The sequence below is a fragment of the Cariama cristata genome, unplaced genomic scaffold, assembly GCF_000690535.1.
Source record: "Cariama cristata isolate BGI_N322 unplaced genomic scaffold, ASM69053v1 scaffold843, whole genome shotgun sequence".
Taxonomy (NCBI): Eukaryota; Metazoa; Chordata; class Aves; order Cariamiformes; family Cariamidae; genus Cariama; species Cariama cristata.
In genome coordinates, this window is record NW_009609932.1 from 11,742 (window position 1) to 23,144 (window position 11,403).

The window sequence follows — 11,403 nt, forward strand, 5'->3', positions numbered from 1 at the left end:
TACAATCTAGAAGAAATTCCCCTAAAACCTCCCGGGGCTGGTGGCGAGACAGATTTGGAAACCCGGGAAATGGGTTGGGAAGTTAAAAATGCCCTTGTTGGCCTTGCCGGGGCTGCGCCAGGGACAGCGGCTTGGGCAGGAGAGATGGAGAAGCCCACGCTGAAGTGCTTGATGTTCTCCATGGGGCAGCTGCGCTGTTGGTGCATGTGGCACATGGGAAATAACTAACAAAACCATGTTAAAATGTGTGCGATGCAAACGCTGCTCTTCTTACCCAGCATTTCAAAAATGGTAGCTCCTAAAGAGCCCTGAATTTTCATTTCTTTTAAATGAGGCTCATCCAAATAAGCCTCTTGTAGGAAGAACTGCATTGAGCTCTTAGACTTACTTGAGGGGGTAATTTAATCTCTGACCCTGGGATGAATATTCTGAAAGTTCAAAGGCTGCTTTTAGCATCAACGTTACTTGACACGCCAGTGTGTTTGCTGCCCAAGCTGATTTTGCTTTGAACCTATGCAGAAATCTCTTTGCAGAAATGCTCTTCAGAGGGAAATCAATTGTTCTGTGTTCCTATATCCCATGTCCAAGTTAGGATTAAGACCAACTGGGGAGGGGGAAGGGAAAAATCGTCTTGGAAAAATTAAAAGGAAGAGGAAGGAAAGCAGGGAGGGAGGGAGGAAGAAAGGAAGGAAGAAAGGAAGGGATGGAAAGGTACCGATGAAAGCTCTGACTCTATACAGGGCTAATTCTACTCCTGAAATTAAATGTACAGGTACATCTATGTCCAGGTGGCTGCTCATCTCTGAATGCAGCTTGTGACCAGACTCTCTCTTTTGGAAAAAGCCCAGGAGGGATGCTCCTTGCAGGGGATCGAAGGGCAGCGGCTCACTCTCCTCCCTCCGGCAGAGGAGCACACTTCCCACCTCAGCCAGGCCCGCCAGAAAGCATGCAGCTTCAGTTCTCCAAACCACAAATTTCACATAAAGATTCCGAAAACATCCCCCTGCAAAGCTCAAAGGTGTCAAGACCCCAGTTAGGCTGGTGTAACCACACGGCTTCGGCTGGGCACCAGGATCCCAACTGCTCTGAGTACCGATCCCAGGTTTCGTACGGGCTATTCCCTAACAGCACGTCTAATTAGCTCCACTTACTTACATCCCATTAATCAGGTTAAAGAGTTTGCTTCAACATATGAGTTTCCTTCATCGCATTATGAGTTTGTTCATGAAATTTGGAAGGAATCCAGACCGTTTCCTCTGAGAGCCAGGCACAGGGCACTCTCCGGTGTTTGCACCTCACCACTGTGCCACTGGCTTTCCACAGGTGGTAGTTGACAGACTTGGAGTTTTGCAGGAGTTTTGGAAGAAAATGGGCCATATCTTATTTTTTTTTAATTGAAACTTTATAATGGGCTTTAAACATCTTGCTTTAAATTCTTCAAACCTTGCGGGTTGTATTGACCATGACGGTGCCATACTCGCATCCTTCCCTGTTCAGACCTATAGCGCTGGTTCTGAGATGCAAAATTTGGGAGGTGCTCTGCAGTTTTTAATATAGGCTCTCACTGCAAGTTCATGTGTATTCCTGAGATATGATAGATAGAGAAAAAAGTTACTTTGCTCCGTAAACTGCAGTGTAAATTGAGCCATGGTAGGGTACTGGATTTCATGATGTATTGAAAAAAAAAAAAGGATACATGCCCACAAAAAGCAATTCTACTCTTGTACGTCCACAGAATCATGCCACCACTTGTAAAACACTGCAGCAATGTGGATTTGGGTATGCTTTGTCAAAATAAATTAGATAGGAATATAAGTACAACATTCAGGCAGCCAAACAAATTGTAACAGAGAAGACACAGCAGACGGGCATGAACTGGAATCGCACACCGCAAACACAGTAAGCCCCATCCTGCATCTCCACAGCTGCCCAGACTCCAGCAGCTCTTTCTGGCAGAAAAAACAGGGGTCTGACAATGGCAGCAGCACGTTTATCACTAAAGGAACTTTGCAGTATTGCCTATCCTGACAAAATAACCTGAGCAGTGATGAGTATTTATTTATTTTATATATTGACAATTCTCCCTTGGAAACCTGTCTGTTGTGTTAGTCTCCTAAAGAATAAATCTACCCTTCTGTCACTGTGCTGTGTGCTTTATAGCAATAAACCTGAGAAAGCGTAGAGAACGGGTTCTGATTTTGTAAATCACGTGAAAGTCGAGCCTGAAGCTGTGCCTAGATTTAACACCCAGCTAAAGCTTTCACCCAGGTCCAAGGAGGGAGAAGCTGGGACGAACTCCCCAGGGCTGAGAATATCTTTCCTTCTGGTGCTCTGGATGCAGAGCCGCATCGTTTCATGCTCCCTGCTGCTGTCCTGGAGTTAGTAACTCCCTTCTGGGACTGACAGATCCACTGGTTTTCCTTCAGGCCAGCCTACATCTTAAGTGGATGTGCCTGGGGGCCTGATGAATTTGGGTCCCTGGGATGCACACAGACCATGCTGTACCTCCGTAGGAAGAACCCACATCAGCATCACGGCTGCAGACACTGTCCCCAGCCCAGAGGGAACGGGCAGAGAACGCAAGGGCTTCTGTCTCCCGGGCTTCTGCATACTGAACTCCTACGGCACGGAAACAGGGGACAGCCACAGAGAGAGTCTTCCACAGAGGTATGTCAGAAAACATCCTGCCACTCAGACTGTAAAGGCTTGGTCCTCTATTATAGACTAATCTTCAATATTATGCCTAGAAATGACCAAAATGCATTTGAAAGCTTAAGAAATGTACTTGTTGAAGGAATACATAAATCAGAGGATTTACTGATTACAGTATTTTTGGAGGGAAAGATTTCTAGCCTGGGCTGGCAATTTCTGCATGTCCAGTTTGAGTGGAATATTGTCAGAGATATCTGTCTCCTAGAAACACAGTTCCGAAAATCACAATACTAGCTGCTTTTTTTTTTTTTGAGAATGCAATGTGAAGCTCCAGCACATACTCAGAAATGGTATTGAAAATGTAAATATTGTAGCTGCTCAAAAACAAAGCTTTGCAAGCAAAAGAGGTCACTGACCACTAACATGCTGTGAACAGACCTTTTTTTTTTTTTCAGTGAGAGTTTGACAGCAACCGAAACAGCAAAACCATCTTTTTGCATCTATGCCAATTTACGCCTTCTTTGGAATTAAATGTGTATCTAGGCTGACAGCTTATGTACAGCAGACTCCACTTAAGATAGACACGGGTCGTCTGGATAATTGGATAACAAGGAGAAAAGCTGGTTTCCCAATCAAGTCAACTAGCTGGATGACTGGAGTTATCATTTAGGTCACAAGGAAAGTAGATTTTTGGGGGTTCGTTCTCCAGGCCTGGTTCTTCTCCCATCCACTGTCCGACAGCCCCTGGCAACTAGTCTGAGTCAGAGCTGGAAAGGACCCATCGGGCCATTTAATTCCTCGTCCTTGTGAATGCCAGATTATTCCTCATGTTTTTAGCATCCTCCAGTTTGATGTTTCCTGTATAACCAATCTTTGGGTCACTTCTGCCTCTGCCAGTAGCCAGGACCACCAAACCAGTGAGGCGTTGCCAACTCTGCTTTGCAATGCAACGGGGCAGGTAAGGAACAAAGACACCGCGAATATCTGCTTCCCAAAGTGGTCTGTGGACCCCGAGCGTGCGCTTCCGCCGCACTACTGCAGCATATCAGCCCTGATTACTATATAAATCTACATGTCAGCCATGTCCTAACAGTTAAGGCATTAAAAGAATCTATTTATCTCTTGCCATTAAGTGCATGTCAGGACCAGCTGAGCACCTGATAAAGTCTCCCTGTCCACCCTATTGCCCATTTTGTCTTTGTCCACACAGTGGACCTGAACACTGCACATGCACACATCTCCACATTCAGAGTTAGAAATTTTCATTAATTTATGTTTCAGTTCGAATTAAGACTTCTCAAGTTTCATTAAATTTCGGCAAAACGTATTTAAGGACTGAAGAGAATCCAAGGAGCACAAAGAGGGGTTAAAGGCATGCAGAACATAAAGGCATGCGTAAGTTAAAATAAGTAATTTTAGGATTATTAGAGGGAGGTTTGTAACTTCCATAATTTTGAGTCCAATGCAGAAATAGAAACACTGTCTTTGGAACCAGTACCAACATATAAATCAACTAAGAACAAGGAAATTTACAGTGTCCTTCTCTGCTGAGTTCTTTGCTATCGTTTCATTGAGGTGAGCAGAGAATCCAAGGAAGAAAAATGGAATGTTTTTCAAAGATAATTCAGTTCAGCCTAGGTTTGTTAAGACGTAAGTGGTTTAGGGGGAAGGGAAAACTATCCTACTTGTTATGAGTCAACAAACACACCTCTTCTTTGAAGCAAGGGTAATGTACCTCCAAACTTCTCTCTCCCCATTTATTAACCAGCAGACAGATGCTAGCACTTTACCGTGCTCCACAGCTTGACAAATGCCTGGCTGGCAGCCTGCTGCCGGAGCAGCCACGCACGGTGGGGCAAGTGCTCGTCCAACTCCCTGGGCAAGTGCCGTTTTCCAGGTATCATCTGAGCAGGAGAGAACTTTTTACGGCCATCTGGTAAGAAGAACAGCTCAAGAGCTGTTAGGGGATAGAAGTGGAAAGGGCATGGGAGTTCACGGCCTTATCACTAGGTTTTCTCTGCTGCACTGAGTCACCACATGCCCAAATCCTGAGAATAAAGTATGTTAGTGGTAGAGAGAATCCCACGACAGGCAGGAAAACACAGAGCGTAATGGCAGCGAGAGGAGGGTAGTGGGATGGGGTGAGTTGGGTCAATGCTCATGTTACTCACTATTGCTGCTTACATTTGCTGCTTTGAGATGGCATCTACCTTACACTCATTAAGAAGATTTATGTGTCTGGAGTAAAAGCAGGGAGAAATCTCTTTGGATGAATTTTAGCTCAGTGATGGCATCTCTATGAACAGCTCCTTCCTGTCTTTACACCTGCAGTACTGTGAGCCTAATCTTATGCCAAAGAAGCCGGCACTCACTGCTATCAGCTGGGTTTGGTGAAAATGGAAGGAAAATATAGACCTCTGTCTCTGACAAAGTTCTCAGTTTACAATATAATATAATGTCAAGTCTCTGGGGCAGTCAGTCACCTTAACTTGGCACGTCTAGATGACTTCAGCTTTCAGAGAAGGTATTCCCCTCACCTTTCCCCTAATGTACACAGCCTGAGGGGAGCTGACCCGTTATCGGAAGCGGATACTGTCTCAAAGTTCACTCTGATCACAGTGTGGGTCAGTAAGTGATGAAATAGGTGCCTTTGTCTATTTTCACAGCCTGTTTTTCCACCTTCACAGCCCTTTACAGACATGAGCTGATTAAATTCCACACCAGCAATGTGAGGCATCTCTATCCTCACTGCAGTGATGGAATTTGCACCAGATCTGCAACTGAGACCCATGCTTAGTGTTCAACCAACTCTTTCTGTTAATACCAAATCTTAAACCATCCCTTGACTCTGTCTTTTTCAAGACGGAAATCAGAGGAAAGACAGTTTGAAAGGTGACAAGTTGGGCTATGAAGGGTGCTTCTGCTGCACTCAGCAGCTCAGTTATTGCCTTCTGCACCTACATACAAGGGCTTAAATTCGGCTTCTTTGCAGCCTCCTCCTCCAGCAGCCGTTTGGTGACCTGCTGTGGGCTCAACAGCAACTCACCTGCAAAGCCGGGGGACGAGCTCTGATGGGAGAGCCCCTGAGCCTTCTCCAGGAGCAGGGAGGGCTCAGAGCGGCTCAAGGCCCTCAGCAATACACGAAGGCAACTGCAGAAGGAAGAGATGGCTTCTGCTCTGCACAGCCTTCCTGTAACGTCCACAGGTTGGCATTCCCACACGTGTCTGCTAGAGCTCGTCCTCTTTTTCCTTCCCAGGCAAGTGGCCAGAAGAGCGACAAGCGAGCTGGCAGCTGCTGTTAGAAGTCGCCGTTACTATCAGCTGCTGGTCACAACACAAATGGTGCAGGGATCAAAGATGGGCCTAGCCCTTTGACTAGAGGGCATTTTTTAAAACAAGTCAAAATTAATGGAGATAATAAAACTGCAATAACTGCGCTTTAACATTTCTGAGCACCTCCTACCACTGGGCCCCTTCTGAGCAGCATAATCTCTGACGTGCCATTCCATTTACTTAAACAGATGATATAATTTATCAATATAATGGACACTGATGAAGATGGATTAATTTGGATTACAGAACCAGCGCTTCGCAGTGGCTCTATTCAGGACACAAAACGAGGATGCGTGTGATTATGACATTGTTTGGAGCAGGGTGGGCAAGGGCAGCAATCTGCGCAGAGGCTCGGATGCTCCGGACTTGGCAGGGGAGGGAGGAGAGCCCTTGTCACAGCTATACGGTAAGGATGCTTCAAGCACCAGTATTTTTCTTCAAGTTACTTTAGGCTTCTCAGACTATGTTTATGTGATCTACTACTATTTTCTTTTTCTAAATGACTTCTCTCACACTAAGTGAGATCCCCATAAAAGTTAATTAATGAGAGAGGTAGTGTACAGAGAAAAGGAAAAGAAAAACTTAAAAAAAAAAAATTAAAAAAAATCACCATTGGGTGAGATGTACGTGATCTCTGATCACACCTCTTCTTTGTACCTGTTCCTGATCCCACTATGTCCCTGCTGGGAGATTCGCACATCGCGTCAGCCAGGCGCTCCCGAAGACCCTCTTCAGTGTGCTCCATGGAGGACATGTGACGGAGACCGAAGTTCTCGGGCCAGCTCCCGCACACCTCCAGCAAGGTCACGCTCCGGTCGAAGGCACCTTCAACAAACAAACGGGAGATGTTTGGGAGACCCTGGGACCAAGCTACTGCCATACGTATTATTTATTGCATTGGAAAGAAAGAAGCCTTTGCATTTTGAGTTCCTGAAAAACTAATTTTAGCACATTAGTTAAAACATTGGCGTTAACAGCGCAGCAGGAGCAAGCAGAGCCCTAAGCACTGAACGGCTTTGACCAAGCAGCTGTAAAGTAAAAAGGTTAAATTAAAAATACAGACCCAGTTCTGGTCTCACACTAGCGAGAGTCAGGAAATCAGCATAATGACACTGATGTAAATGACATGTAATGTTAAAAAAACCTGTACATGTGTTATTCAGTACATGTTAGACTGCACTGAATTATTTATAAAGTTTATTTGTCTTTCACTGGGCTGCTGTTGAGCACCCCTCTTCCCTCTTCTCATCTCGGACAATGGAAACAGTCAAGTCATTTTGGCTTTGCTAATGGGCACAAGTTTTAGCTAAAATCCCTTTCTTGCTCTCGAGCAGAAAAGTGCAACAGGGTGGTAGACTGCTGAGGAAAGGACGGCGTGCTTTCTGCCTTGTGTTTGAAGTACGTCTACTGAAGGAAAAAAGCGAGCCCTGCTTTCCGTCTGGGATATCTGTGGATTTTCGCTGTTCCTGCACTGTGAAATTTTAGGTGAAACGTGAGCTAATAGAGACTCTTTCATCAGCAGTGCCTTACTGAAGATGCTAGCTCTAGTGACGAGGCGCATGTACCTACAAAAGATACTTAGAATAACTCCTTAACTTGCAGTTACTACCTCATTCACAACAGGGTATGACGTTCTGCTGAATGCAAAGATTAGATTCTGAATTCAAGATCACTTCAAAGTACAAATTAAAATTATTCTACTTTATTATTCAGCAAGTCTTCTGCGAAGGCTTACTTAAATCGTTCCCACTTGGAACAAGATTACAGTTATGCTTTGTTGCTTCAAGCACATACCATTTACTCAACTATTAGGTAACTGAATATGCTGCATTTATTGTGCCTGGTTTCTGCCAGCCTACCGAGGGGAAAAAATGCAAATGCCAATGTTTCTCAAAGTTAAAAGTACATGAAACACGTCCTTGTTATCAGGCCTTTGGTTTTCCCCTTTGATCAGCCGTCAGAAACTATCTACACTTGTAGTCTGTGACTGTACAGCTTCACAGCACACTCCCTGCCACTGACAGGTGGTAATAGAAAGGGTGAGAGACCAAGCCCTGCGGCAGGCGTCCCTTCCTCTGATAACGTCCAAAGTACCGGGTGATAACCGTTAGTAAACACTCGGGCAGCCGGTTAATCCATACATCAGCAAAGAGGGGCAGATAATTTCGAACTCTAATGGCATGGACAAAAGCACCAGGGCTGGCATTCAGGGATTTATATGGGCTGCGATGGTGACTCCTGGCTCCTGAATTTCAGCGGCGCGCACAACTTTGATTTATCTCTTTGCCTGGCTGCAGAGTAGATTCCTGGCACTAGAAAACCATCAACACTAAAATGGACCTCTACAAAATGGGACCGTGGCTCTTATGTGATACATGCACTTGAACTCTGGATGAATCCCAGTTTAAACCGAGAGGAGGAATGACCAAATATTTCAACTTTTAATGGGTCTTTGGATTTATAAGGTTACTCCAGTCTACTAATTTGTTTTAAAGCAAGGGCTCTTGAAGCTTGTTTGAGAAAATGCAGTGAGGAGGCAAAGTCATTTCGGTGGTGTTTAAGTCTCTGCAACATTTCCAGCTATCCTAACTGCAGGAGGAAAAGCAAAATTTGGTCTTTTTTTTGAAGCTTCTTTTTTCAAGTCATCCTTCTGCGGTTTCACGCGACCCCCCCTCTGCATATGCTCCAAGACCCCAGTGATTTCAGTTGGTTTTGACAGGGCTGTTCATATACCTGGAGAGCTATTGGGGGCACTTTTAAACCTGCATCCCAAAACCCCAGGGGGGCGGGGGGGGGGGGGGAGCTCCTACAGGTTTGCAGGGCTGTGCTAGAGATGAGCGATCTCTTCTTTACCACTGTCTGGCCTTATTCCGAAAGTGAGAAATGGGAGCATTTCTGCTCCCATAGGCAGACATACAAATAATAAGGCAAATGGCTTTTGAAGCTCTGCCAAGATGCCTGCATATGTGTACAGGGAGAAACTTCATAAAGCGCTGGTCTCTGGCTCCTGAGATACTTGAGTGAGAGCAAAGGAGACAAGTGCAGCGTTACCTCTGCAGTCAGGGCCAAGAGCTGCCAAAACTTCTTAACAGCAACGTGTGAGGTTGCAAGTGTTAATGCAAATGCAGGTTCAAGGGATTAACTGCATGGGAAGTCTTCTTGTAAAAAACTGTAAGGCTGGTGAAGCTCTAAGGTTCACCTTTCCCCCCACTGCACTCCTTTTCCGAGTACACATCTGGCAATGCCATTCACGTCCAGGCATCCAGCTGAAAAACCCCTGTACCCTGTGGGGATCACCCTACCTGTGAGTAACAGAGGGGGTCTGTGCTCCGTCATCTGCTCTGCAACACAGTGGAATCCACAAATTCTGCCTTATTTCAATATACACATTGATGAAATGGGTTCCACGTAAAGCCGAACACACGGACGTGCAACCGAGCTTACTTGCGGCATGGGGGTAGAAAATGGGACCTTGCTTGAACAGGCACGTCCTTTCCTACCATAAAGCCCTGGCTCTGTCCCTCTCCAATGTAAAACAAAACTGTTTCAGGGAAAACAAGACTGACTGTCCTGGACCTTCCTGTTCTTCTTGCCATTGCATCAGCAGACAGCACACGTATCAAAGTAAAATAACTTTTTTCAAGGCAGAATTAAGTTCTGGCTATTTTTACGCCTTGGAAAATTCTTCTGCAAAGTGCATGAAATGGCAGATGGGCTGGTTGCTCCCCAGGAGCCTTTGGGTGCTTTGCCCTACGTACATCTTTACCAACGGCACACGAGGTAACGGCATTAAAATTGCACTGCTAGCAGCTAAGCATATCTTTGCTATTTATTAAATTGTAATCTCTTTTTCTGGCTGCCTTGCTCTCCCCTCTTCAATCCTAGTATCTCAGTTGATAACGTATCAAATTCCCCATCGTCGGCCAGAGAGGCGTTTACAAATAAACCTCAGTGGAGTGTCCTGCTCTCGAAATCCCCAAAAGCCACAGCCAGAATGTAACTGCAGGACCAATGCGGCTGAGAAAGCTCCTGCTGATTCAAGGGATTACCGAAGGGTTGAGAGAAGGCAGGCTTCACCCTGTGCCTTTACCGACAAACCGCTGAAATCCTACTGACAGCCACCAACATCAGACCTCGATGTGTGAAGCCGAGCCTTTCTTCTGTCCCCCAGACCTGATACAGCTTTGATGGTGGAACAGGTTCCACCTAAAAGGAGCAATTCATTCAGAAACAACTCAAGAAAGCAGCAAATCAGGTATTGTTTTAGTCAAGCAATTGCTAGTGAAATCCTGGTGAAACCTCACTAAATCACTGAAAAAAAATCCCATTGACTTAAAATCATGTCAATATTTCATCCTATCGCGTGGTGCTTTCAAGCTAGCAGAACGTTTACTTTTCCCCTTATTTACTGAAGATGAAGCCGGGTGGAAATTAAGACCATCGACCTCCTTTGTATGATGCCCAAGCACCGTCCCAGACCCACGACGCTATGAAAAACAACTCCAAATCAAACCAAATGGAACAAGCAGAAACCTTGGCTTAAACATCTAGGTCAAAAGTGCTTTGTTTTGCAATTCCAGCGTGTTTAGCCTTACACTGCCCCAAACACTCCAAGCTAATTCTGCTCCACACGCAGGATTTTCCTATTAAAACTTTAATTTTCTCCTGATACCGATCTCCCACTTCTGTCCTTCCACTGACATTTGCCTCCCAACGAGCACTGCCCTTTACTCACGCTGCTACGGAGGGAGCCGAATCAGGCCTCCTGTCTTTCTGCTTAACGTTTCTCACATTTTATTAATGGCAAAGGCTTCTGTTATTACTCATACTAAATCACCTTGCTGAGAAGCACAGGATTTGTCTTTCGCGTTGCAATTGTTTCAAGGCTTTTAATATAAAAGGAAAAGAAATTCTACCGAAGGAAAAAAAAACCCCACATCAAATCTTGGAAACATCCTTTCATTTCACAGCCCTACCAACCAAGACCGAGAAAACCAGAGAAGCTTATTTTCTTCTCTGAAAAATCTAGTAGTAAAAAGTATTTTTACAAAATATTTTAATGCTTCTAGTGTGTTATTTTTCTAAGTCAAAATAGCTAAGCTAAATCTTTCACCATAGCCCTTTAATTTGAAAGCCAGGGGAAATTTTTTTCATTAAACCTCTGGACGGCTTTGTTTAAAATATGAAATCAAGTAGCTCCATTTCCTGTCTTCTAAGGAACAGTAAATCAAAAAGAGTGCGTTCTCCAAAAATACAGTAATGGTTCTATTAAAGACCTTGACAGTTTTGAGCCTCACCTTGCATATTGCAACATACGTGTGAGCAAAAATAACAGAGTAAATAGGAGAGGAAATGACCTGCCAATTTTAACCGATAAAAGATGCATCCTTCTCATGAAAGGGATGGGGGTTCGACCCC

At 44.8% G+C, this 11,403-nt stretch overlaps 1 protein-coding gene across 1 annotated transcript in view; it reads right to left on the bottom strand.

Annotated features, from left to right (window-relative positions):
* LOC104159699 overlaps window positions 1-11,403 on the bottom strand; it is a gene marked incomplete at its 3' end in the record, with an annotated part of 191,945 nt that overhangs the window by 5,136 nt on the left and 175,406 nt on the right. The window contains exons 5-8 of the mRNA XM_009697681.1: window positions 6,630-6,810; window positions 5,699-5,802; window positions 4,443-4,585; window positions 2,506-2,656 (exon numbers count right to left, since the gene is read on the bottom strand). Of these exons, the coding sequence (XP_009695983.1) occupies window positions 2,506-2,656; window positions 4,443-4,585; window positions 5,699-5,802; window positions 6,630-6,810 (579 nt within the window). The remainder of the gene's footprint in view (window positions 1-2,505; window positions 2,657-4,442; window positions 4,586-5,698; window positions 5,803-6,629; window positions 6,811-11,403) is intronic.